The following is a 26,781-nucleotide window of genomic DNA, read 5'->3' as shown; positions in this document are numbered from 1 at the left end:
GGCAGCAATAAGGAGGAATAAAGAGGCACAAATAATTTTTTTTTTCTCAAATTCCACTACCTTAAAGGACATAATAGTTTAAAAGAAAAACAACCAAGGGTAATACTGCATCTTGTGTCCTTGAACCTGGCCAAATTGGCAACAGGTTAGAGTGAGGATGTGGGATATTCTAAGTCGTTCCAGAAAGGGACAAAAAAGAAAAAGGTACCACACAAAAACAAAGAAAAACATGTTACTTCTGGTAGCTGGTAACCATCTACCAACCTGCATCCTAACTTCGGGCTGCTGATGACTGTCTTCAACCCTTATCATCCTATTTCTGGCTGCTGATAGTGAGCAATAAGGACTCTGTTCCATGGTCTTGGATCCAGCATCATTTGCACAGATTTGGTATTGTTCTCCCAGAACTGAAGGCATTCTGTTTGGTTAGTGCCTTCCTAGTTATAACATTGATAGTTGGGAGGTTAGTTTCTTAGCTGTCTCAATGCTTTATTGTTTTCAACATTGATTCCAACTCCCATTGGACATTCCTATTTCTAGGCTAGATTATTGCTCAATCTACCACATCAACATCTTAGTATAAATGAAAGTATCTCCATACCTAATAGTATTAACTACTAAACAAGGTGAAATCCTTGAACAAACAACTAAAAACCTGATCTATACATATCCATGTCTGGTTCAATTAAGGCAAACACACATGCTTCCTAAGTTCCATGGGTACTCCAAATGATATGTAATACCTGTTTCAAATAAGACATGATGGGGTTTGGGTATAGATATGTTTCGAACATGCCTATAGGTCAGATATGTATCACAACAGGTGTGTTCAAGAAAGAAAAAGATGGACAAATTCCTAAGTTCATAACAAGTAACCTTGGATTCAAGTTGGACATTTGACCTTAGTCATATACTTCTGTATAACTGTGGTGTAGATGTGAAAAAAAAAGAAGAGGAAATTCAGTTATTAGTTGTGTCCCTGCATCCTAAAACCTAGGAATATATGAACCTTGCATCTAAACACACAAATTCTCACACTTGTAACTACCGTAGTCTGCAGAACACAAGAAGTACCACAAACAAAAGATAGCCTTGAGGTTCAAAAGAAACAAAACCAACAGTGGTTTTAGGGTTCTTCTCCAGTAGGAGGAAAAGTCGGATGCTATTAGAAGGCTGGGCATAAGGACCTAAATCTATGAGGAATGAAGTTGCTTACCTGATTTGATTGGTTAAAATGTATGATCTTAGAGAAGCAATGTACAGAATTTCTTCAAAAATTTCAAATTATATGTACTTTGTTCAGAAAAAATATATTAGAGGGTAACAAAAGTTATAGTTAATGATTTCAAAAAGAAGTAAAAAGCTCTCAGGGAGTTTGATGATATTGAAAAACAGTAATATTTTTTAATGTAAAAAAGGTTCAAACTTCTAATCTATAAACAGAAAGAAAGAAAATTGTTCAACCCTCCATCTCTCCAAACATCTTTTATCAGAAACATAACATATTCAAGTGAAGGATGAGAACTTCTTCCTAGATTTACAAAATCTGATAAAAAACAGAGGTGGAGAAACCTACTCCAATAGACATCAAAATGGTACAGTAGGAGACAATATAAAGAAGTCATGAAATGACAGTTGATTTTTGAAAAGACAAAAAGATTGGTTACATGGGTTATGCCTCATGAAATGATTTAGAGAGGACAAATGGTTATATATTGATTCATATAGCATATGCCACAAAAACAACTTAAATTTTAAGCTTAGAGGCCTTTCATAATTTTTCTGCTTTAAGACATGCCTGAAGACACACCACAGAATGACACTAAAACTTTGGTACAAAGACATATAAAAGCAGTATTAATAACTTGGTAGAGCATAAATTTGTATGCATTGATGTCCTTGTCCGTGCATTTGAGTTAATATACTACTCTCATATATTCCTTATATAAGATTTATAATCACGTATAATAGAAAAACTCAATTAAACCTTTCCTCTAGAAAGTTAATATATAGCATACATAAAAAATATCAATCAAATCTACTTAATACTTAACCATACACTACTACCATGGCCAAAGAGGAGAATGTCAAGCATTTTTGTAAATATAAAAGCAAATATTAAGTTTACCTGGAATAAAAGCTTGCATGCATAGGGAAGTTTCATGGTAGAAATATTATCCCCATTTTTACAAGTAGAACAAATGCCAATTTTCAGCTTATGATTGTAATATCCTAGTAAGCCACACACCCTGCAAACCTGCATTAAAATAAAAAAATAATAAAAAAGAGAGAAGAAGAGTGAAATCAAATGTACATCTGAGCAAAGAAAAGCTGCCTAGTTGCAATCAATTAGAAAACATGGTAGTACTGGTAAGATGTGAATATTGCTAATGTCAACAGGCAGAAAAGTGGAAATATGGACACTCCAAAATATCGTTTAACGTCATCAGATATTAGACAATATCTCAAGTATTGATAAATGTCGATAAAAACAGCAGAGACATTGTTCTCAATGTGACAAATGAGAAGAAATAGAACTATCAAGATGGTGTTTCAGATATCTTGCTTTTTCATTATGGCTTTTTAACAGAATAGCATGATTAAGATCTTAAGTTTGATTCTAAATATTGATGGAACTATCAAGGGTCTGCAGCTATCATTGGTGGCAAATTAAGACCAAAACATAAAAATTTTAGAGTGGAATTGTAGAAAGGGTTAATAGAACAACAATGCATCATTTAAAATTGACAGAATTATGTGATAGATAGGGTGAAAAAAAGTGCCTGCAACAAATTTATATAATAGTAGCCCCAAAATGGTAACCAGATGACATTAGTCAAGCTTAGGGTATTGGACGGTCAGCATTAGCTTTCTTTTTATTTGGCCTACCATTTCAAAGAAAATAATTTTGAGTTGTGGACACAGTGGATATTGAGAAAATCTACAACCATGATGTTGTTGGGGTTTTGGACATGCCCTCAAATGGACAAAAGCTTTCGGTAAAGATGGGGGAAATGAACCTGAGTGTGTTTGTTCTCTGTTAGTTTAGTTGTCATCATTAATGACACAGCTAGGAGGTGGTTGAGGCTACCAGATATCTCAGAGCATTAGGTCTCATTGAAAGCTTTGAGATTGGCCAGGACTGTTTGTGTCAAACATGCAATATGCAGATGATACCATCTTTTTCTCTATGAGTAATGTAAAAAATATCTTCAACCTCAAAACTCATCCACAAACATTTGCATTAGCATATGGCCATAAGATCAACATGGATAAGAACACCTTTGCAGATCAACATTAATTGGGATCAGTTTTGTAGGCCTGCCATAGGGTGAGCCAATAGTTGATCTCTGACCTACGCTGCCCTTCCTCTAGGAAGTAATCCTAGGGTGCCTCACATTCAGGATCCAACTTCTCTTATTTATGCTGCGTTATCAAACACCCTACTTGAACCAGTGGTGTTGGATTCTGGAACCCTCAAGCTTTTTCCCCTCTAAGTGTTCCTTTGATGCTTTCTGTAAGACTGGCAATCCAACATTCTCTCCACAAGCCAAATTCTATTTTAAAGTTTAGAACTCATTCAAGTGTGAGCTTTCACCTAGTCAGTGATTAATAAGAATGTTAACACCACTGATTTTCCACAAGTCAGAAGGCAATAAAAAGCCAACAGCATAATGCATATGGTCCTCTGTGTTGAAAGTGGAGAGTGCCACTTGTTATGTTTCCCTCCACTTTCCTATTGCTTGGGAATTCTGATGATCGTTGTTCTTTTTGGCTAGTATATCTGGGGCTTCACTTAGAGACATTGTGAATATGTTGGTCATACATTTTAGGGTTTCAGAAGGAATCCTAGTGAGACAGTGCTAGAGAAGGGCCAACATCGGCCATTCGCAGGGTGATTTGGCTTGAGAAGAAACTAAGATTTTTGAGATAGATGGAGATCTATTCACTATGTGAGGGATAATTCTCGTCTCTCTCTCTCTCTTTGGTTGTCTATCGCTAAAGAGTTATTTTGTATTCCATCAGTCTGATCATGTTACTAGATGGGCATCATTGTTAAAAGAGGTGGGTTTCTTGGGATCAAGCCCAAGTGCATGCCCCCCCATCAAGGGTCTTAAACTTAATTTTGAAGGCTATTCTTTGGGTAATCTAAAGCAGTTAGGAATCATAAGGGTAATGGATAGACAGGTTTTCTAAAACAGCTAGCTTTGATCCAGCACTGTTGTGGATCTAGAATATTGACCAAAGTGGAATGCTTACCAGGGCTAACCGTTTTTAAGAAAAATTTGACAAGCTGTTGGAAGATTCTGTTAAGTCTCTCCAATGTCTGGCTAATGGAAAAAAGATATCTGTTAAAAATATGAAAACTCAAGGCCAGTAGTCTCCTTTTCAAATGTAAGGACAGATCCCTATAATTTCATTGAGCCACAGGACATCTTGTAATTTTTCCTTATATTATGTTACTGTGATCATTATCATCCCTATGAAGGAAGATGATCAAAAAGCATTTTCAGAATGCAATTTGATAAAATTCTTTCATTTTAATATTTACTAAGTCCGTGATGAGAAAAAAAAAAAAAAAAACTTATTAAGAAGAAAAAAAAGATGGAAAGAAGAAAATATAAGCTTTGTCTGGAAGAAATCCTAAAATAGGGGGCCCCCATTACATGGGCTGCCAGCCTGTACTCATTTTCAATGATAATAAAATTGAAAATGATGTTATGACATAGAGCAGACATGAAATAATACCTGAACTTCGAAAGGATCACTAGATACCATTAATCGTTCAAAAATCAGCATGCTTGCACCATAAGCAATCAAACAATCTCTTTCCATTTCTCCAACCCGTAGTCCTGGGAAGTGTTGGATGATCAGAATACAATGACACTTCTCAAAATAATCAAGAAAATAAGCTTCAGAATTGAATACCTCCATTTCGAGCTCTCCCTTCTGTGGGTTGTCTCGTTAGCATGACACGGGGACCACTACCTCGAGCATGCATTTTATCTAGGACCTAATTATTGTAAATTGCAGGACATCATAAATTATAAGATCTGAGATTTATATAGCAAAACATATCTATTTAAATGTCTGTGACCTGTAAGTATTTACAAAGAAGTGAAAGTAATTGCACTTGCTTAACATTCGATCTTTGATGGTTCATGAAAAGGAATGAAATGCTTTATGTCATAGTTTGCTATTTCATCAGATCTGGGACGCAATATGGTTCTGAAGGATGAACTAGATATGAGCAGTTCTAATAAGATTCATTCTTGAACACAAATCCATTTTTTTTATTTTATTTGACCATGGACACAAATGTGAACACTACTATTGAAACAATCAGTTGTAAACTAATAATAAAAAATATAAATAATTTTGACGTTAATGATGATGGTAAGAGATAGAGCAATATGTGAGAATAGAGCTAGCAGCTATCTCCAAGTTCATTTAAATGCAAAAAAAATGAAGCAACAAATTGAGATGATTTCTATGGCAAGTAGATATCAAATCAATCTATACCTCATGAGAATGTCAAATCTCTAGTATTAAGTACTTAGATATATAGAGAAAAATATTTGAACAGATACCAATGAAAGGGAATGAAGCATACTTCAGTTTAAAATTATTAAACAAAAAAAGGTCACAGATGTTTCTGAGTGCTTAAAGAGAAAAGTAAATGCAACCATATAGTATGTAATACAATGTTTAAAGTAAATGCAACCATATGGTAGGTAATACTGATGTTTTGCAGAAGGGAAACACGATGCCTTCATAAAAGAACCTAACCAATTTGAAAAGAATATACTAAAAAAGGATATACAAGAAATACTGTGAAGTTACAAACAAGATATGCTTAAAGCTTTAAATAAGAGCATCAGCACATGAAACATGACATTTCAGATGCTCAACATTATTTTTCCTTCACAGGACCCACCCTTTCAGTTTGAGATATGCGCCCAACATCATTTTTCCTTCATGGAACCCTTTTTTGTGGAATGCCGGGTTAAGTGTTGAGGAATTAAAATAAGGAATTCTGAGTTTCAGTTTTTGCAAATGGGGAACTGCTATGAGTACAATTTATGACGCATAATGCAGAAAACATCATACTGAGAATCATGAGCTTCAGAAGATTTTAAGCCAGAAAACTTGGGCCTTGAAGGCATCTCCAGCTTAGAAGTAAGCCTCACATTCATTCAGACAATTGGACCAGGGATTAAAGGAAGAGCATGAATAGCCAGATAATCCTGACAGTAGGCCAAACTATGAACCCAGATTCAAGCTTCACAACCAAGATTTGACAGTAATGGAAAGAAGAGACTGGAAATCTCACCATGTGTTTCAACTTTTGGTAGTAAATTGGTCCCATGAAAATATATGCTTGTAGTGGACAGCCTGTGATACCTGAAAAAGATATGCCTGGAAATCAGGATTCTTTTGAAAAACATGAACACACGCTTTAGATCATTGTGGCTGGCATCTCTTAAATTCCTGAATTCCCTTTCTCAAACTTTCACATCTAATCATAAGTAATATAATTGGTTTGGTGTGATATTGGAGACAACCACATACAAAATGGCAGCCAGTGTGTCACCTAATGAGAGTTTTTTCTTGTTACAAACCATGTAAAAAATAATCATGCGTGCGTGCACACACACACAGCTATATAAACCAGCAAGTTTGACCTCAACTATTTAAGATCGGTTTTACAGACAGACATATGATCCATCAAGGCTTGAGATCATTGTACAATCGGATCTGAACTTGATGTCAACCCACCTTGAACCAATACCAAATTCCAAGGAGGAATGGCAGGGAAAGGGCTGATTGTAAACCTAGGTAGAGGCTAGTGATGGCAATAGGACAGGTTTAGGATGGGTCACCTCCATCCCGTCCATCCTAATTATTTAAATATATTCCCATTTCCGTACTAAATAACCCCACCCCACTCCACCCAAACTAAAATTTTCTTTTTCCATTTTTTTTAAAAGTATTAATTACATTATATATATATATATATAATTTATAAATAAATAAATATTATAATTTTTTATAAATTTATTTTTATAAGAAATAAGTTTTTTATTTTTAATTTGATGTGTTAAAAAATTGAAATTTCTTTAAAAAAATTAAAATAAAATAATTTTCTTTAATTATATATATAAATGAGGGCAGGATGGTGGGGCAATACCTAAACCCGCCCCTAACTTGTTTATTTTTATCCTAAATCCATCCTATTTGGAGTGGGGCGGGTATTGAAAAAAACTCACTTTGTTGCCATCCTTAGTTAAGGCCAATTTATGAGTAGGATATCCTATCATTTGCTATGTAATTTACAATTAAGAAACCAAGAGAGACCATTCATGATTTTCTCAAATTGGAAAAAAGGACGTAGAATGTTGTTTGATATAGGAATTCTCAGGTTTTCAGCCACAAAGGAGAGTCAATGCGATTCACAAGATGCATTGTCATATATAAATTTATTAAATTATAATCCTTGATGTACTTTCACGTATTAACTTATTTGCTTATTTATTCATTCTAAAGTATCAATCGTTACCAACGAAATACATTAGTTCACCTCCTAGGATCCTTGGACTCCTCAATTTCAACTAAGGTACCCGGCCAACACCACATGTAATGAGGCAAAGATGCTTGTCTCAACGATTCTACCCTCAGACAATGAGTTAGAGATTCAAAGTTTGAGTCTCTTGTATTTAGGTAGAGTATAAGGTAAAAGGGTAGGCTTAGATCATGTAGGATTTCCTTCGACAATGGCGGAGTAAATGTCCTGTTGTCAAGTTGGATTCTCCATTAGCAACCAAAAAGAGAAAAGAAAAATAAATGCAAAACGATCCTTTCCAACTGCATCCCTTTTTCTTTGGACATAGCTAATTGATTTTGTAATTGATTTCTCCTTTTGTCTTTATTGTTTCAACCACTAAAGAAGGGCAGTTTGTTCCAAATAATGCTTTTATAAGGGTATTGGTATAATAAGAGGGGAAAAATAGGGCTCGCTTTGCTTTGTAGAGGGATGGAGGTCCCTGTTGAGAGAGAGAGAAAGAAGAAAAACCTTAATTCTCATTCATGTAATGTCTACTTACAATTGAGAAATATATATATATACAAGGCTAGGAGTCCTAACTACCATACATGTGACCTATATTAACAAGGAAAGATTATATACTATAAATACATTATATTCAACACTCCCCCTCAAGCTAGAGCATATACGTCATATGCACCAAGCTTGTTACAAATATATTTAATCCTAGGACCTCTGAGAGATTTAATGAAGATGTCTGCTAGTTGATCATTTGAATTAACAAAACTTGTAGCAACACATCCTGATGCGATCTTCTCTCGAATGAAATGACAGTCAACTTCAATATGCTTGGTCCTTTCATGAAAGACTGGATTGGATGCAATATGTAATGCGGCCTGGTTATCACAGATGAGTTTCATCTGTTCATCCTTTCCAAATCTCAACTCTCGAAGAAGATGTCTCAACCATATGAGTTCACATGTTGCCAAAGCCATAGCTCGATACTCGGCTTCAGCGCTAGATTTGGCCACTACATCTTGTTTCTTACTCTTCCAAGATATTAGATTACCTCCAATAAAAAACACAGTACCCTGAAGTGGAACGTCTATTTGTGGGTGAGCCAGCCCAATCTGCATCTGTGTAACCAACAACCTGAGTATGACCTCTGTTCTCGTACAACACACCTTGGCCTGGTGTACTTTTGATATATCAAAGAATGCGGATTACGGCATCCCAATGGCTATCACATGGTGACTGTAGGAATTGACTAACAACACTCACAGGAAAAGAAATGTATAGACGAGTAATGGCGAGATAGTTCAATTTACCTACGAGCCGTCGATATCTCCCGGGGTCTCCTAAAGGCTCCCCCTGTCCTGGTACAAGTTTGACATTCGGATCCATAGGTGTGTCTACCGGTTTACAGTCTAACATACCAGTTTCTTCCAGGATGTCTAAAGCATACTTCCTTTAGGAAAGGACCACACCAGAACTGGATTGAGCTATCTCAATTCCCAAGAAATACTTGAGTTTCCCCAAGTCTTTGGTCTGAAAGTGGGTAAAAAGATGTAGCTTTAGTTTTTGAATATCATCCTGATCACTGCCTGTAATGACGATGTCGTCCACATAAACAACCAGATAAATACACTGCTCCAAGGAGTTATGATGATAGAAAACTGAATGGTCTGCTGTACTGCGAAGCATGCCAAACTCTTGAACAACAGAACTAAAACGGCCAAACCATGCTCGAGGAGATTGTTTCAAGCCATATAGAGAACGGCGTAACCTGCACACTAAACCAGACTCCCCCTGAGCAACAAAACCAGGAGGTTGCTCCATATAAACTTCCTCGGCAAGATCACCATGAAGGAAGGCATTTTTAATATCCAACTGATAAAGAGGCCAAGAACACATAGTAGCCATGGAGAGAAGCAAGCGGACAGAAGCAATCTTGGCAACAGGGGAGAATGTGTCACCATAATCAGAACCATAAACCTGAGTATAGCCTTTAGCAACTAAGCGGGCCTTAAGGCGATCAACCTGACCATCAGGACCAACCTTAACTGCATAGACCCAACGACAACCAACTGTAGATTTACCAGAGGGTAAAACAACAAGATCCCAAGTGTCATTAGAGTGCAGAGCAACCATTTCATCCACCATTGCCTGTCGCCAGCCTGGATGGGAAAGAACTTCATAGGTGCTCTTTGGAAGAGAAACAGAGGATATAGCAGAAACAAAAGCAGAATAGGGTGAAGATAATCGATGATAGCTTAAAAAATTGTAAATAGGATGAGGATTACGAGTAGAGCGAGTACCTTTCCGAACAGCAATGGGTAAGTCATTAGGAGAAGGCAGAGCCGGGGCAGGTGAAGCCGAAGGGATAGGAAGTGAGTCAGCAGGTGCCTCAGCAAAAGGGAGAGGAGCAACGACACGAGGGCGACGATGATAAACCTGAAGTGGTCGAGGAGGCATAGCATCAGGTGGGGAGACAATGGGAATGGGCAAGACTTCAGAAACAGGAAGAGACTCAAAAGTGGTGGAAAAGAATGGTGAGTCCTCAAAGAAGGTGACATCAGCGGAGATAAAGTATCGATGAGTCTCAAGAGAATAACAACGATAACCCTTCTGAAGTCTGGAGTATCCCAAGAAGAGGCACTTCATGGCTTTGGCGGAAAGCTTGTCCTGTCCAGGAGTGAGAATATGAACAAAGCAAGTACAACCAAAGACACGAGGAGGAAGGAAATAAAGTGGTTGGTCAGGGAAGAGAAGGAAGTGAGGAATCTGATCGTGTAAGACAGAGGAGGGCATACGATTAATCAAATAACAAGCGGTAAGAACAGCGTCCCCCCAAAAACGAAAAGGAACATTACTATGGAGGAGGATAGTACGAGTTGTCTCAACAAGATGTTGATTCTTGCGTTCAACTACCCCATTTTGTTGAGGAGTATAAGCACAAGAAGACTGATGAAGAATCCCATGATGAGACATAAACGAAGTAAATGGGGCTGAAAAATATTCCCCGACATTGTCACTGCGTAACACACGAATAGAAATATTGAACTAGGTTTGGATTTCAGTATAAAATTTCTGGAAAATAGAGAATAACTTAGCTCGATTTTTCATTAAAAATAACCAAGTACATTGAGAATAGTCATCAATGAAAGTGACAAAATACTGAAATCCTAAAGTAGACGCAGTCCGACAAGGACCCCAAACATCAGTGTGGGCAAGCTCAAAAGGAGACTTTGCCCGATTATTAAACGCTTTGGGAACGAGACACGAGTATGTTTCCCAAGCTGACATAACTCACACGGAAGCGACGACAAAGTGGAAAAACGAGGGACCATCATCTGGAACTTGGAGAGACTAGGATGACCCAGACGATTGTGAATGAGGAGAGGAGCATCAGTGGAAATGCAAACTGCAGGAGATGAATCCGAGGTGAGGTGATAGAGGCCTTGAGACTCACGTCCTATGCCAATCATCTTCCCCGTACTGCGGTCCTGCAAGGTCACAAATTTATCAGAAAAGGTAATAGAGTAATTAAGAGTACGAGTGATTTTGCTGATGGAAATAAGATTAAAAGGACATTCAGGAGTATAAAGGACAGAAGTGAGAGGTAGAGAAGGCAGAGGAAGGGCCAAACCAATACCTTTAGCCACAGTTTGAGAACCATTAGCTAAGGTAACAGTAGGTAAAGCAGAGGTAGTAGTAATAGAGGAGAAAAGATCCTTATTACCAGATAGGTGATCAGAAGCTCCAAAATCTAGAATCCAGGGTCCAAGAGAAGATGTGTGGGTAAGGCAGGCAGAGGCATTACCAGGCTGGGCAACAGAGGGAATAGAAGCCTGAGATGTCTGAGATGCGGAGGAGCTCGGAGGCTGAGGCAGCGGAGAATCAGAGGACTGGGCCATATGGGCAGTGCGAGGAGGCCGTCCATGTAACTGATAGCAACGATCGCGAGTGTGGCCAAGTTTATTGCAATAGGTGCAATGAGGACGTTGACCTCTACCTCGGGTACCACTGCGGCCTCCTCGAGAGCTAGTTTGAGAAACTAATACAGAAGAATCTGAAGTGCTATCAAATGGCAAAGTCTGAGTGGAGGAGATACGAAGGAGGCGAGCAAACACATCATCCAAGGACGGAACTGATGAACTACCAAGAATCTGATCGCGGACAGGCTCAAGATCCGGACGGAGACCAATAAGAGTAAGAACCATGAAGAACTTGTCAAGCTGTGTTTGTTGAGCCCCAACATCAGGAGTAAGAGGCATCACAGTCAAGAACTCCTCCTTAAGAGAGGCAATCTGACCAATATAAGTAGATAGATCCAAGTCCTATTGGCTGATATGGACAATAGCAGAAGCCACCTTATAAAGACGCTGGATATCATTCGTGTATAATCCTTTGGCCTGAGTCCAAAATTTAAAACAAGTTTTGTAGGCCCGAAGATGAAGAAGAATCTTGGGATCAACCGATTGCCATAATACACTACATAACTGTGCATCTATCTTCCTCCACTGTACCCGGTCAATCTCAGGGATATCTGCCTCCTGTGTAATCAAGTGATCCTCATATCCTTGACCCATAAACCAAAGTTCAACAGAGGCAGGAAAGATAATTTTCACTGCCAACCAATTTCTCCGAAGTAATCATAGGAGATCCAGAGATGACAGAGGAAAAAATGGAAGTTTTAGTAGCCATATCCACTTATCTGGAGAATGAAGTATGTTTGGATCGAAGAGAGCCCTAATACAGCTTCAGATTGCGGCGTGGCACCACCGGAAAAGGGAGACGACCTCAGATCGCGGCGTGGTACCACCAGAAAGGTAGAAGAACACTTCCCAAGGCACGTGCAGGGATTAGAGTGGAGAAAAAGTAGTTGGAGCTTTGCCGGAAAGACTGTTTGAAGGGCCGACGGAGACAAAAATCCCTAAAAGAGGTACGTGCAGGGTTCGGATGGGAGAACCAAGGAGGTAGGGAGGCTGGTCGGCGTCAGGCGAAGCTGGAGGAGGAGGCACGTCGCCGGAAAAGGCTTCGCACACCCTCACACGCCGGCACGTGAGATGCAGCCGCCGGTCGAAAAATTGCACATGGCCGGCGCGTGGATGATCTTTTGGTGCCGGTGCCTTAACAAAAGTTGGAGATCTCCTCCAGGCGCTCCTTCTGGTATGGTCAGTGTCGGAAAAATACGTCGCCGGAAAGTTCGCCGGCGGTGAGTGGTTTCTGACGATGATCCGACTGACCGGAAAGTATTGGGAGATGGGGAAGGTGACCGGAATGAAACACGGTCACCAGAAGGTTTCTCGGAGTTGATGACACGGGAAACAGGAAAGAATTAGGTTTTCTTCCTTGGCTCTGATACCATGTTGAGAGAGAGAGAGAAAGAAGAAAAACCTTAATTCTCATTCATGTAATGTCTACTTACAATTGAGAAATATATATATATACAAGGCTAGGAGTCCTAACTACCATACATGTGACCTATATTAACAAGGAAAGATTATATACTATAAATACATTATATTCAACAGTCCCTATCTTCAATCTTTGTGCAATCTCCAATGGTTGCATCAAAGATGGGGAACACTTCAGATTGGTGTTTGAGTAGCACTTTCCTGTTACAGTTTCCTTACGTCCTGTCATCACAAATGTTGTGTTAGTGGAGGAGGCTTTTTGTTTCCTAGGTCCATCCTTTCCTTTCTCTACTTCTTTTGGGCGGGAAAACCACTCCTTTCCTTTGGATGAAGCCATGGGGTCATTGGTTTGATGGGAGGATAAGAGCAGGTCCCCTTTGGGAGTGAGTTGTGCTAGAGCCTGGGCCTTTAAGTATTTTTCAGGTAGATGGATCGGTAGTAACGGAGGCAAGTTTCAGTGAAGGATTGGTTGTAGCATTGAATTTGGTGAATTGGTAGAGGGGGCTTCTTCCAAGGACTCATTTGGTAAACTATTGACCTCTAGTAGGTTTGTGGGGATGCCAGTTGAAGCATTCGAGAGTGAAATTCTAACTCTACTATGAAGATTGGAGTCTAGAAAGAAGGGCAAAAGCTCTTCTCTTGGAAAACAGAAAGTTTTAGCCTTCAAGTCTAGATTTTAGAGAGAATTATGCAAGCTTCAATGCCCTACCAATTATGATTTCGCTTTAAGGTTAGGAAAAAGGAGTGGGAGTTCTTTTGGGAGTTGTACAAGTTTTGGTGATGAAAATTAGGATACTATATTGAAATGTCAGGGGATTAAATCTTGTTGATAAGCAAAAGGTAGTGAAAGCCCTTATCAAATCTCTAAGGGTAAACCTTGTCTGTTTGTTGGAGACCAAGGTTGAACACATGTCAGAGATGTTAGTGAGAAATCTCAGAGTAGGTGGATTCTTAAATTGGGGAAGTGTGGATTTTAGAGGTCAGGCAAAGTGGATTTTGCTTTTATAGGATGGTAGAGTGTTGGAGCTACTGCAGATGGAAATAAGAATGTATTCTCTATCTTTTCGGTTTAACAACTATGATGACAACTTCCTTTAGGCGTTTTCTGGTGTGTATGGACCGGTTTGTAACACCGATAAGGACTTATGAGCATAGCAAGGTGATATTAAGGGGTTGTGGAGTGATCTCTATTGCATTGGTGGCACTTTAACATGCTCAAATTTATGGAGAAAGGAGAACTTGCTTGAGAACGTCATCGGCGATGAGACATTTCTCGAAGATAATTGAAGAGTTTCAACTGAGGGATTTACCTCTCATAGGGTACTTGGTGTGGTGACCTAAACAATAGATCCTCCTCTGAGCTAGATTGCTTCCTAGTTTCAAAGGAGTAGGAGAGTCATTTTAGTGCTCTTTGTCAGAGTTTGCTGCCCAAGCCTACTTCCAATCATGCCCCTAGTCTACTAAATGGAGGAGGAATTAGAAGCAAAAAAAATTCCTATTCGTTTAGAGAACATGTGACTGAGTGTGGAAGGGTTCAAAGACTTGGATAGGAGTTGGTGAACGGGCTACACCTTCAGTTGCTCGTATAGTCACATCTTATTTTGCAAGCTAAAGGCGTTGAAGCAAGATCTCAAAGTATGGAACAAAGAGGTGATCGAGTATGTATTCTCTAACAAAAAAGTTGCCCTCGCTCAAATTGGTTTTTGGGATGCCAAAGAAAGAGATTTGGGCCTTTCCCTTGAAGATATTGAGGCTAGAAGAAGGGTTGTGGAGGATTTCAATAAGTGGGCAAGCATGGAAGAGACTTCATGGAGACAAAAATGGTTGAAAGAAGGTGATAAAAACTCAAGGTTCTTCCACAAAATGGCTAATGCCTAGAGAAGAAGAAATTTGCTATCAACGTGAACAGAAGAAAGTTGACTAAAGAAGATAAGATAAAGGAGGAGGTGGTCAACACTTTTCAAATAATTTTGCCAGAGACTGAAGAATGGAAACTAAGCATCAACGGGTTGTTCTCTTCTACTTTGGACAGAGAAGAGTCGAGGCCCTTAGAGGATCCTTTTTTTTCAGAAGAGGTTCATATAGCTTCATATAGCTCTTGCCAGTTTGTGTGGGGACAAAACTCTTGGTCCGAATGGGTTCACTTTGGCTTTTTGGCAATTTTGTTGGGACACTCTTAAGAATAAAGTTATGAGCTTCTTTGCAGAATTTCATGATATGTATCAATTTGAGAGAAACCTTAATGTCATTTTTATTATGCTTATTCTTAAGAAATGGGTAGGGTAGAGGATTTGAGGGACTTCTACCTTATTAGTTTGGTGGGGAGCCTTTATAAGCTTCTAGATAAAGTTTTGGATAACAGGCTAAAAAGATTGGTTAGGAGAGTGATTTCAAATTCCCAACACATTTGTGGAGGGCAAACAAATCTTGGATATAGTCCTTATAGAAAATGAGTCTTCAACCTGAAGACTAAAAAGCTCAAAAAGGGTGGTCATCTATAAAATGGATATTGACAAGACCTATGACCATGTAAACTAGGGGTTCTTATTAACAACCATGTTAAAAATGGGCTTTGAGGCTAAGTGGGTGGTAAGGTGGATGAGGTGGTGCATTTCCTCAACTAGCTTTTTGGTTCTAATTAATGGAACCCCTATAGGTTTCTTGCAAAGTTCTTGAGGCTTGAGACAAGGAGATCATCTTTCCCCCTTTCTCTTCATTATGGCAATGGAGGCACTTTCTAGTATTTTGAAGAGGGCTATGCTAAGGGGCATCATTCAGGGATTCTTGGCTAGTGGGAGAGGAGCAGTGGGTATGGAAGTGTCCCATTTCCTTTTTGCTAATGACACTCTAATTTTTTGTGACTCAAACATACAACATTTGGAGTATTTGAGTTGGGCATTCACATGGTTGGAGGCGATTTCTGGTTTAAAAACTAATTTGGATAAAAGTGAGTTAATCCCAGTTGAGCAGGTTTCTAAAATAAAGGATTTGGCTAGGGAGGTGGGGTGTAAAGTGGGCTCTCTCCCTTCTACTTACTTGAGCCTCCCTTTGGGAGCTTCCTTTAAGTCTTTACACATGTGGGATGTAGTGGAAAAAAGATTTCACAAAAAACTTGTTATATAGAAGAGGTGGAAATTATCAAAAGGAGGGAGATTGATTTTACTAAAGAGCACTTTATCTAAACTAACAATCCACTACATGTCTTTGTTTATAATTCCTCATAAGGTGAGTCTTAGATTGGAGAAACTTCAAAGGGACTTCCTTTGGGGGGGGGGGGGGAGGGGGAAGAGAGCCCCAAAGTAGGTCGCACGTAGTGAACAAATCAATTGTTGGCTTGGATAAAAAGGATGAGGGTCTGGTTATTAGAAAGTTGTCCACTTTGAATAAGGCCCTTATAGGTAAATGGTGTTGGAGATTCACTTCAGAGGGAGGGGAGGGGAGGGGGGGTGAGGGTGTTCTTGAGATTCAAGGGAAGGTTATGGGGTGGGCCTTTGGAAGGCAATTCAGAGTGGGTGGAAGGAGTTCAACATCAGGATTGGTTTTAGGATAGGATATGGTAGGAGGGTGAGGTTTTGGAAGGATAGGTGGTGTGGGGAGGATTCCTTGGCTATGGCTTTCCCAGAGTTGTTTTCAATAGCCCCTAATAAGGAAGTTTGGCTAGACCAAATGTGGAACAAGTTGGGAAAGTAGGTTGTTGGAATCTAGTGTTCACATGACAAATAAATGATTGGGAATTAGGAGAAGTGGAAGAGTTGCTTAGAAGGTTTCAAGAGCAAGTGATCAAAGTGGTGTTGAGGATGTCATGGTTTGGTGGTTATCAAAGGAAGGCACATTTACATTTAAATCCTTTTATTCCTCCTTGGCAGGTTGCTTTCCAAAAGGCTTCCCCCCACAAGCATTGTGTGGAATCCTTGGGTCCTAATGAGAGTCCACTTTTTTTGCTTGGGAAGTAGTTTGGAAGAAAATTCTAACTTTAGATCAACTAAAAAAGAGGGGTTGGTGTTTACCTAGCAGATGTTATTTGTGTAAAGGTGAAGAGGAGTCAGCAATCATGTTGTTGCATCTTATCTTTGCTCTTTTTTATGTGAGTAATAACTTTCTTAATCAAAGATGTCCTCCTTAGTCAACGGAGTACCTTTGTTGGGAAGAAAAGAAAGAAGGCATGGAAAGCAACTCCTTTGTGCATATTTTGGACCTTATGGAAGGAGAGAAACCACTATGCTAGTTACCAAATCCAATCAATTTAAAATCTATACTAGTATTATAATCTATACTAGTATTATAATCTTTCTAATGAAAGAGATAAACCACTATGCTAAAGTGGTTTGAAATAGTAATATGATTAAATTGTATAGAACTTTGCTTGGTAAATGCTCATGAAGGTCTGTTGTTAAGTAGGATTGTTTGTGGAGACAGCTTATATTGAGTAAATCTTGAAACATGGAAGGTGTTTGGCATTCTAAGGAATCTGGGGAGGCATTTGGAGTGCGCCTAGCGGAAGCTATCAAAACAGGTTGGAAAAGTTCAGGCTTAGAACTGGAAACTCCATAAGGAATGTGCTCAAGGCCAAATTTTTGTTTCATAGATGCTGCGAGGAGGTTCCTCCCAAAGATCATTTTCCTACTCCCTTCAGAATTGCTTCCCATGAAAATGGGAGTAGTGGCTCTTTGGGTGGTGGAGACAGCACAGGGCCACTGGACTCTTTATTTTCCTGAGATCATTTCATGATTAGAGGGGTGTAAATAGTAGGTCACTTCCTCAAGCATGTTGGCTTTGTGGCTGAGTGAGGATAGATTATAGTCTAAAGGGGTGCAAAGTACAAGTACTTTTCTGTCAAATCCTTTAATTTTTCTTGTCCTCATGGTTTCATGCTAAGGAGGTGTGGGGCTCAAGAGTGTGTCTTAGAGCGTGCTTTTTTTTTTCTTGGGGAGCTGTTTGGGGACACAAATTCTAACAGTTGATCAACTCATGAAGAGAGGGCATCCTTTAGTTAAGATGATGTTCCCACAATGAAAGGGAAGAATCTGTAAACCATATTCTCATCCACAATAATAAAGCTTAAATACTCAGACCTATTGCTTTCTTTGCTTGGGATTTAAATGGAGTTCCCATGGTTAGCAAAAAAATTGCTCTTAGTATGGCATGACAAAGGTGTGGGGACTAGCATAGAAAGGTGTGGAGAACAGCCCTTTATGTTTGCTTTGGTGAATTTGGAGTGGGTACAATGACAAAAGTTCTAAAAGGAGTGCTCTAATTAGTCAATGAAAGAGTTTTGGACTTTAATGATGGCACAGATAGGAGGTAGGATTTTGTAGTTTTTCTTTTTCACCCTTCATTATTCTATGCATACAACTATGCACTTGGATTGCAGCCCCATTATGTTAGGCACCCTTTAATCTATTATTTGTCTATTAAAAAGGGCTAGCCCAACTAAATGTAAATTAGCGATTAGTAGGTGGTTTTTTTTTTATTCTAGAAATTTTAACAGTATAATATGGGGCCTTTTTTTTCCCCAATTGACATATTTGCTTGTCGATCCTTGATTTTGCTCCCTCCCAATTTTAAATCAAAATATAGACTTAGTGTTCAGACAATTTAAACTAAACTTATCAACTAAATATGTCTCAAATTAAACAAAAAAAATGAAATATTTCATGCAACATTTGTGATTGCTCATTAAGATGGATAATTTTCAGAAGGAAATGTGCCAATACCTGAATAAATGAAGTCCTTGCCACTGTAGCTAAAGCCATGCTTCACGAGGGTTTTACTGTCATAAAGTAAGAAACCACAGGTAAGAAAATAAAACCATTGAAAACATGCTAGACAGTCAAAGTGGGAAGGTATAACGAACCTTATAGTCTCGACTTTGTCTGCATGACCACTTGGCTCTCCAAAGGCACTGCCATAATGAAACCTACCACATGAAACTCCGGCTTTACCTCCAAGAAGCTCTATCATCTTCCCCACTGTCATTCGACTGATGAAAGCAACGAATTATGAGTATTCAACCGTAAGGGAGTTGAATAAAATAAATTAAAAAGATACAAATGAGAAAGTAACTTATGAAACATATATCTACAACCTCAATCTTGGGTAACATTGCACCATTAAGTAATGGAGTAAGCAAGATTTCAATGCAATATCAAGAAATAGGGAAAAGAAAAAATCCACTATTTTTTTTTATAGGTAAAAGCAATTGTATTAACAGTGCCTAAAGAAGGGCACACAAAAGTACACACGATGTATATAAGGCACCTAAGGCCGAAAAAGGAGAGGGATACACCAAAAACACCACCCTTGCCTCACTTGCAGTCCAGCCAATCAATAAAATCAAATAAAGACAACAAGCTAAAGCCAAAATGCACCCTGACCCATTCCAAGAGCATGTACATAAAGGATCATAAAATAGCTCGGTCTGCCAAATCAGAATCTTCAAAAGCCCTCCGATTTCTCTCATTCCAAAGGGTCCAAAATAAGCACAAAGAAGTTGCTTTCCATGCCTTCTTCCTTTTCTACCCTACAAAGGCACCATGCCAACTAATGAGGGCATCCTCCACCGAATAAGGAACCACCCACTGAACACCAAAAAGAGCACAAATAAGCTGCCAAAGCATGACTGCCTTAGGGGAGTGAAGGAGGATATGATTTCCTGATTCCTCCTCACCTTTACACAAATAAAAGAACACTATTTTTTACTTTAAATCTATGTTCCAAACCCTGTCAGAAAGATTGATTGCCCTCTAAACCTTTTGCCCATTTCATGGAACAAAGTTGTCATGCCTACTCAGTAGTACTCCTTACCACCCTTGGAAAAATTCAAATAATAAAAAACGGTGAAACATCAACAACCAAGGACTTTGGGCCACTCGGTAATGAATCACAGCAGTTAACAAGGAATCCTTCATCGAGTTTGGGACCACACTATTATGTATTGGGAAAAAACCCAAATTAATATTCATGACAAAAAAAGCCTAATATTTTTTTAAAAGATCCAATAAGAAAAACGCTAGTGACAACAGCGTTTTCAGATTTATTTTGAAAAATGTGAAATGCTATTACCAATGGCATTTTTTAAGGTTTCTTTAGAAATCTGAAAATGCTACTAAGATTTAACGTTTTAGTGTTTTAGAATAAACCCATAAATGCTATTCCCATCCCTGTTTTAAAGGTAATCTTGAAAGCACTATTCCCATTGGCGTTTTTAAGGTTCTTAAAAATAATCTTGCAAACATTACTAACATTAATGTTTTTAAGCTTTTTAAATATAAGCCTTAGCTAATGATAATAACATTTTTAAGCTTTTTCTTAAAAAAAAAAGGAAAGAAAGAAAGGAAAATCTTAAAAATGTTATTATCATTAGCAATTTTAAGGCAAACCTTTAAAGATTTTATTTAGGTTGTGATAGAAAATACTGAAGAATTTCTGAACTCCTTTATTGATAATGAATCGGTACACACCATACACATATATATACACAAATGACTGAATAAGAAACAATCAATCTATCTTAATTCTCTCCTAAAATTAGGAAACTAAATCATAAGGAAATATCCTAAATGATCTCTCCTTTTTTATTCCTAAATTAAAGTCCTAACTTTGGCATTATTTCAACACTCCCCCTCAAGCTGGAGAATATATATCATATAATCCCAGCTTGCAAGTTAAGTCTTCGAAGTTAGGCCTAGGTAAAGCTTTGGTGAGGATGTCTGCGGTTTGGTGCTTGGTAGGAACATAGTTTAATTTGACCGTCTCACTAGTCACCTTCTCTGTGATAAAGTGTCTGTCAATCTCAACATGTTTGGTCCTGTCATGATGCACGGGGTTCTTTGCTATGCTTATAGCTGCCTGATTATCACACATCATCAGAATTGGAGATGAACTCGTTTGTCCCAGTTCACTAAGAACCCTTTTTATCCAAATCCCTTCACAGATTCCCTGTGCAAGAGCTCTGTACTCAGCTTCTGCACTACTTCTGGCTACAACTGATTGCTTCTTACTCCTCCAGGTAACAAGATTTCCCCAGACAAAAGAACAATATCCGGAAGTGGACCGCCTGTCAATGATGTTTCCTGCCCAATCCGCATCTGAGTATACTTCAGTGTCACGGTTCTCTGTCTTTCTGAAGAATAGGCCTTTCCCTGGTGTCATTTTTAAATATCTAAGAATCCTGTAGACTGCTTCCATGTGTTCCTCAGTGGGGCTGTGCATGAATTGACTTACAGCACTCACTGCAAAGCCAATATCTGGCCGAGTGTGTGAGAGATAAATCAAGCGCCCGACAAGCCGCTGATATCTCCCCCTGTCTACCGGTGTACTTTCTTTCTCGATACCAAGTTTCTTCTGACTCTCCATAGGAGTATCAATTGGTTTGCATCCAAGCATACCGGTCTCCTTAAGAAGATCGAGTATGTATTTTCTTTGAGAGACTACGATTCCTTTCCTTGATCTAGCCACTTCCATACCAAGGAAATATTTCAAATTTCCAAGGTCTTTAACTTCAAACTCTTCTGACAAATACTTCTTCAAATTCTGTAACTCCCCCATATCATTTCCAGATAGAATAATATCATCGACATAGACTATCAATATGGCCAATTTCCCGGCATGAGATTTCTTGACAAATAGAGTATGATCAGCCTGACCTTGTTTGTAGCCCAGCTTCAGGACTGCTTTTGTGAATCTATCAAACCAGGCTCGAGGAGATTGTTTAAGGCCGTACAATGATTTTTGGAGTTTGCAAACCTGATTCTTTGCCATACTTTCTTCGAAACCAGGTGGTATTTCCATGTAGACTTCCTCTTCTAGGTCCCCATTTAGAAACGCATTTTTTATGTCCAGTTGTTGCAAGCACCAATCTTGATTGACAGCCAATGAGAGAAGGATCCTGATAGTGTTCAGTTTTGCAACAGGAGCAAAAGTCTCCTGATAGTCTATCCCATAGGATTGTGTAAACCCTCTAGCTACCAAACGAGCCTTGAATCTTTCGACTGATCCATCTGCTTTGTATTTTATGGTGAAAATCCACTTGCACCCCACAGGCCTCTTCCCAACCGGCAAATCTGTGATAGTCCACGTCCCATTCTTCTCAAGTGCATCAATCTCATCTTGTACTGCCTTCTTCCATTCTGAAATTTTTAATGCCTCTTGTATTGTGTTGGGAACCTGAGTATCATCAAGAGAAGTAGCAAATGCTCTGTAAGATGGTGATAACCCTTCATACGTAACATAATTCCCAATTGGATGATCTGTACATCTCCTAACACCTTTCCTCAATGCAATTGGCAAAGTAGAATCATCAATGCTGGGAATTAACACCTCTCCAGCCCTATCCTCACCTATGTTCTCTTCAGGAAGACTTGAATTGGAGTCAATATATTGGCCACATGTTGACTGTGATCCGTGCTCTAATTCCTGTCTTTTCCTCCTCCTGATGTAAACTTGTAAGTTCTCATTAGCAAGTTGTGGGGCTATAGGTTGAATAGGCATGGGAGACTGGATGGTCACGGGAGAAGGAACATTTGTGTGCTGGGCTGGCTGAACTGATGGCGGCATGGGTGTGGACAACTCAGTGGGCGCGAATTGGGAAGGATTTGGTGACTCTGAGTGAAAAGAAGGTACACCATCAAGAAAAGACTCCCAAACTTGATGTTCATTCATGCTCTCCCCCTGAACATGAGATTTGGGATAGAAGAAGACATGTTCAAAGAAAGAGACGTCCATGGTGGTGTAAAATCTTTTGTTGGTTGGAGAATAGCATTTGTACCCTTTTTGGGTTGGAGAATACCCTAGAAAAATGCACTTATTTGCTCGAGGAGCAAATTTGCTACGATTTTGAGGATACACATGAACGAATGCCGTACAACCAAATACTTTGAGTGGTAAATCAGAAGAGGCGGCATGGGTGTGAGGAAACTGTTTTAAGAAAAGTTGACGTGGGGATTGAAAGGTAAGCACTCTGGATGGCATACGGTTAATCAAATAGGTAGCTGTGAGAATAGCTTCCCCCCAGAAATAGTTTGGAACATTAGAGGAAAACATAAGGCACCGGGCAACCTCCAAGAGATGTCTATTCTTGCGTTCGGCCACCCCATTTTGTTGTGGGGTGTCAACGCAAGAACTTATGTGGATAATGCCATGATTTTGAAGATAAGTACTGAGACTACTAGTAAAGTATTCCTTTGCATTATCTGACTTGAGGACTTGTATTTTGGAATTGAATTGATTTTGAACCATACGATTGAAGGTTTGAAAAATGTGCCCGACCTCTGACTTTTCTTTCATAAGGAAAACCCATGTTACCCGAGTATGATCATCAACGAATGTCACAAACCATCGAGTGCCAGAAATATTTTTTATCCGGGAGGGACCCCACACATCACTATGTACTAGAGAGAAAACAGTCGAAGGTTTGTATGGGATTTGAGGATATACTGTTCGAGTATGCTTTGCAAACTGACAAATTTCACAGTGATAAGATGCTGGATTTTTATTGATAAATAATCTGGGAAACAATTTTGCAAGGTAAACAAAGCTAGGATGACCAAGGCGATAGTGTAACATTATAATCTCACTATCTTTATTGACCTTAGAATTTGACACAGAATTGAAAGACTCTGACATACTCTGAGACTGTACGCAACTTGCTTGAGAGACTTGGTTGGAGAATTGGCCACATGAAAGGAGGTAGAGCCCGGAACACAGTTCAGCACTGCCAATCATCTTCCCCGATTTCAAGTCCTGAAAAACACACAAGTTTGGATAGAATTTAGTAACACATTGGAGATCATGAGCCAATTTGCTAATGGACAAAAGATTGCAATCCAAGTTTGGAACATGGAGGACAGAGTCAAGATATAAGTCTTTAGTAAGTTTTATAGAACCTGTCCCGGCAATTTTTGACTTTGAACCATCAGCAATATGGACGGATGAATGACCATTACTTGGCTTGTAATTTTGAAGAATGGCAGCATCTCCTGTCATGTGATCAGAAGCACCTGTGTCTACTATCCACGGCCTCATTCCTCCTCGATTAGCAGTGAAGGCTACACCGGTAGTACTGCCACTGCCAACTTGGCTTAATAATTTCTGTAGCATCTCCATCTGCTCTTTGTTGAATGGACTCGGCTCGGGAACAGAGGTGCTCTCAGAGTTGGCAGCCACGTGTGCTCTGCCATCTCTGTCAAACCGTGGCTTTGGTTTCCAATCATCAGGTTTGCCATGAAGCTTCCAGCAAGTCTCCTTATAATGGCCTGGTTTCTTACAATAATCACACCAAGGCCTATCCCGTTTCTGACGATCTCCACCACTACTATTAAATGACCGAGCCGCAAGGGCAGAGGCATCCAATGTTGGGGCAGGTTGCTCTTTTGATCCCATCATCACTTTCTTTCTACTTTCTTCACGTCTAACCTCTGAAAAAGCCTCCCTGAGACTTGGCAGGGGTTTAATGCCCATGATTCGGCCTCTAACATCATCCAATTCCCTGTTTAGTCCTAGGAAGAACTTGAACAGTCTCTTTTGTTCCACAATTTGCCTGTATGTTGCTGCATCATCCGAACATTTCCATGAGTGAGTCTCAAATAAGTCAAGTTGCTGCCAATACCTTGTGAGTGTGTTGTAATACTGAGTAACTGACTGCTCTCCTTGGCAGAAGTCATGTAGAGCTGATTCAACCTGAAACAGTTCTGAAGTATTTTCAGAACTTGAGTAAGTTTCTTTGGTTGCATCCCATATGTCCTTTGCAGTCCCAAACAGCAAGAAATTTTCGCCTATGTCATTGTTCATGGAATTGATAAGCCATGACATGATCATGCTGTTTTCAATCTTCCACTTCCTGAAACCCGGTTCTGTAGTTTCTGGCATGACTGCTTCTCCAGTGAGGTACTCATCCTTTCCTTTACCGCAAATGAACAGCAACACAGATTGTGACCACTGTAAATAGTTATGGCCATTTAATTTGTGTCCTGTGATGAGAATAGGAGAGGAATCATTGCCACCAAGGTTTGGAATTTCAGATCTGCCCCCTGATTCTGGTGACGTGACGCTGGATACTTGTGATGATGCCATTCCGTATTTTGTCATGGACCGGAAAGGTAGAAGAACACTTTTCAAGGCACGTGCAGGGACTGGAGTTGAGAAAAAATAGCCGAAGGACGCCGGAAAATCTGATCAGAGGGCCCGCGGAAGCAAAAGAACCCCAAAAGAGGCACGTGCAGGGCTCGGATTGCACAAACAGGTAGGAAGGGTGGCTGGTCGGCGTCAGGCGAGCCTGGAGGAGGAAGCGCGTCGCCGGAAAGTGGCTCACGCGCCCTCACGCGCCGACGCGTGAGATGCAGTCGCCGGTCGGAAAAACGCGCGTGGGCGGCGCGTGGATGGGTTTCTGGTTCCGGTGCTTTGGGACAAATTGGAGATCTCCTCCAGGCGCTCCTTGCGGTGTAGAAAAAAACCGTCGCCGGAAAGTTCGCCGAAAAAATTCGCCGGAAAAGTTGCCGGCGGTGAGTGTTTTCTGACGACTATTCGACTGACTGGAAAGTGTTTTCTCCCTTGGCTCTGAGAACAGGGACTGATGGCCGGAATGAGAGAGAGAGAGAGAGAGAGAGAGATGATCGGATTGAGATATGGCCAGAAAGATTTGGCCGGAATGAGTGATGGCCTGAATAAGAGGTGGCCAGAAGGGATTAGGGTTTCAGAAAACTGGCTCTGATACCATGAAGAATTTCTTAACTCCTTTATTGATAATGAATCGGTACACACCATACACATATATATACACAAATGACTGAATAAGAAACAATCAATCTAGCTTAATTCTCTCCTAAAATTAGGAAACTAAATCATAAGGAAATATCCTAAATGATCTCTCCTTTTTTATTCCTAAATTAAAGTCCTAACTTTGGCATTATTTCAACAAATACCATGCCATCACCTCTCTTATACAACAAAAATGCATTTTTTTTTTAATCAGAAACAAACATCTTCATTCATTAATCAATTGATAAATACAAGGATGAACAATCCTTCAAAGATATACAAGGGTTGGTTAGAAAGTAACCAAGAAACTGGATCCACAAAAACTCAACCTCACAAGGAGAAAAACCAGCATCCATACAACAGAGAAAACATTAGATGCCAAAAGGGGAAGAAAATCTCCAACAAAGGAGGTCAAATGCTTTGCTCCTTGTTTAGCTAACTCATTTGCAACTTGGTTAACTGAACGAGGAACCCAAGAGAAGAAACAACCCAACTCATTAGCAATATCTATAATTCTGTGCATCTAGTTATCTAACTTCCAGAGCCGCTTTCTCTATTAGTCACCTAAGATATTACAATAGTAGAATCTCCCCCTACAAATAGATTGGATGGACATAAAACTTAAACCTACAACCAACTCTCCAATAATGTCAATATCTCTGCCTTGATAGCCAACCCCTTCTGCATGCCTAGAGTAGCTCTCAATACTATACCACAATGATCTCTAATCCATGGTCTGAATCAATCATCAATAAACCATATAAAAACAACACCCAGCCTTGTCCTACACCAATAAGCATCCATCATTGCATCTAAATTAACTGCTAATCAAAGAGGCGCAAAAAATTTACTTTACAAAGTGATTATTTAACATCATTAATTGTGCCACAATCTCATTTTATGCCTATGGCGCAAACGCATACAAACCCACCTAAGTGATTTTCTAAAGCTCATCTAAGTTATGTATATAGTACAAAGCTCATGATGCAAAACTCTTTTAGTTCATCCTATTGGCTTGGCTCATTCCTTTCCATAAGTATCTTAAAAAATTGAGAATCCCAA

General features: G+C 39.4%; 1 protein-coding gene across 5 annotated transcripts in view; it reads right to left on the bottom strand.

Annotated features, from left to right (window-relative positions):
* LOC100264262 (DNA-directed RNA polymerase III subunit 2) overlaps positions 1 to 26,781 on the bottom strand; it is an 80,545-nt gene that overhangs the window by 1,097 nt on the left and 52,667 nt on the right. For 2 of the 5 annotated variants that reach the window (XM_010660763.3, XM_010660762.3), the window contains exons 33-38: positions 18,821 to 18,946; positions 18,681 to 18,736; positions 6,335 to 6,405; positions 4,930 to 5,014; positions 4,750 to 4,853; positions 2,129 to 2,257 (exon numbers count right to left, since the gene is read on the bottom strand). In XM_010660763.3, coding sequence (XP_010659065.1) covers positions 2,129 to 2,257; positions 4,750 to 4,853; positions 4,930 to 5,014; positions 6,335 to 6,405; positions 18,681 to 18,736; positions 18,821 to 18,946 — 571 coding nt within the window. Of the gene's footprint in view, positions 1 to 1,980; positions 2,258 to 4,749; positions 4,854 to 4,929; positions 5,015 to 6,334; positions 6,406 to 18,680; positions 18,737 to 18,820; positions 18,947 to 26,781 lie in introns of those variants that run through there. The other 3 variants (XM_059741465.1, XM_059741464.1, XR_009467283.1) reach the window with 2 other exon arrangements.

The sequence above is a fragment of the Vitis vinifera genome, chromosome 13 (genome assembly GCF_030704535.1).
Source record: "Vitis vinifera cultivar Pinot Noir 40024 chromosome 13, ASM3070453v1".
In the NCBI taxonomy this organism is placed as follows: domain Eukaryota; kingdom Viridiplantae; phylum Streptophyta; class Magnoliopsida; order Vitales; family Vitaceae; genus Vitis; species Vitis vinifera.
The sequence above is the reverse complement of the archived record's forward strand: the minus strand, read 5'-3'. Positions and strand labels throughout refer to the sequence as shown.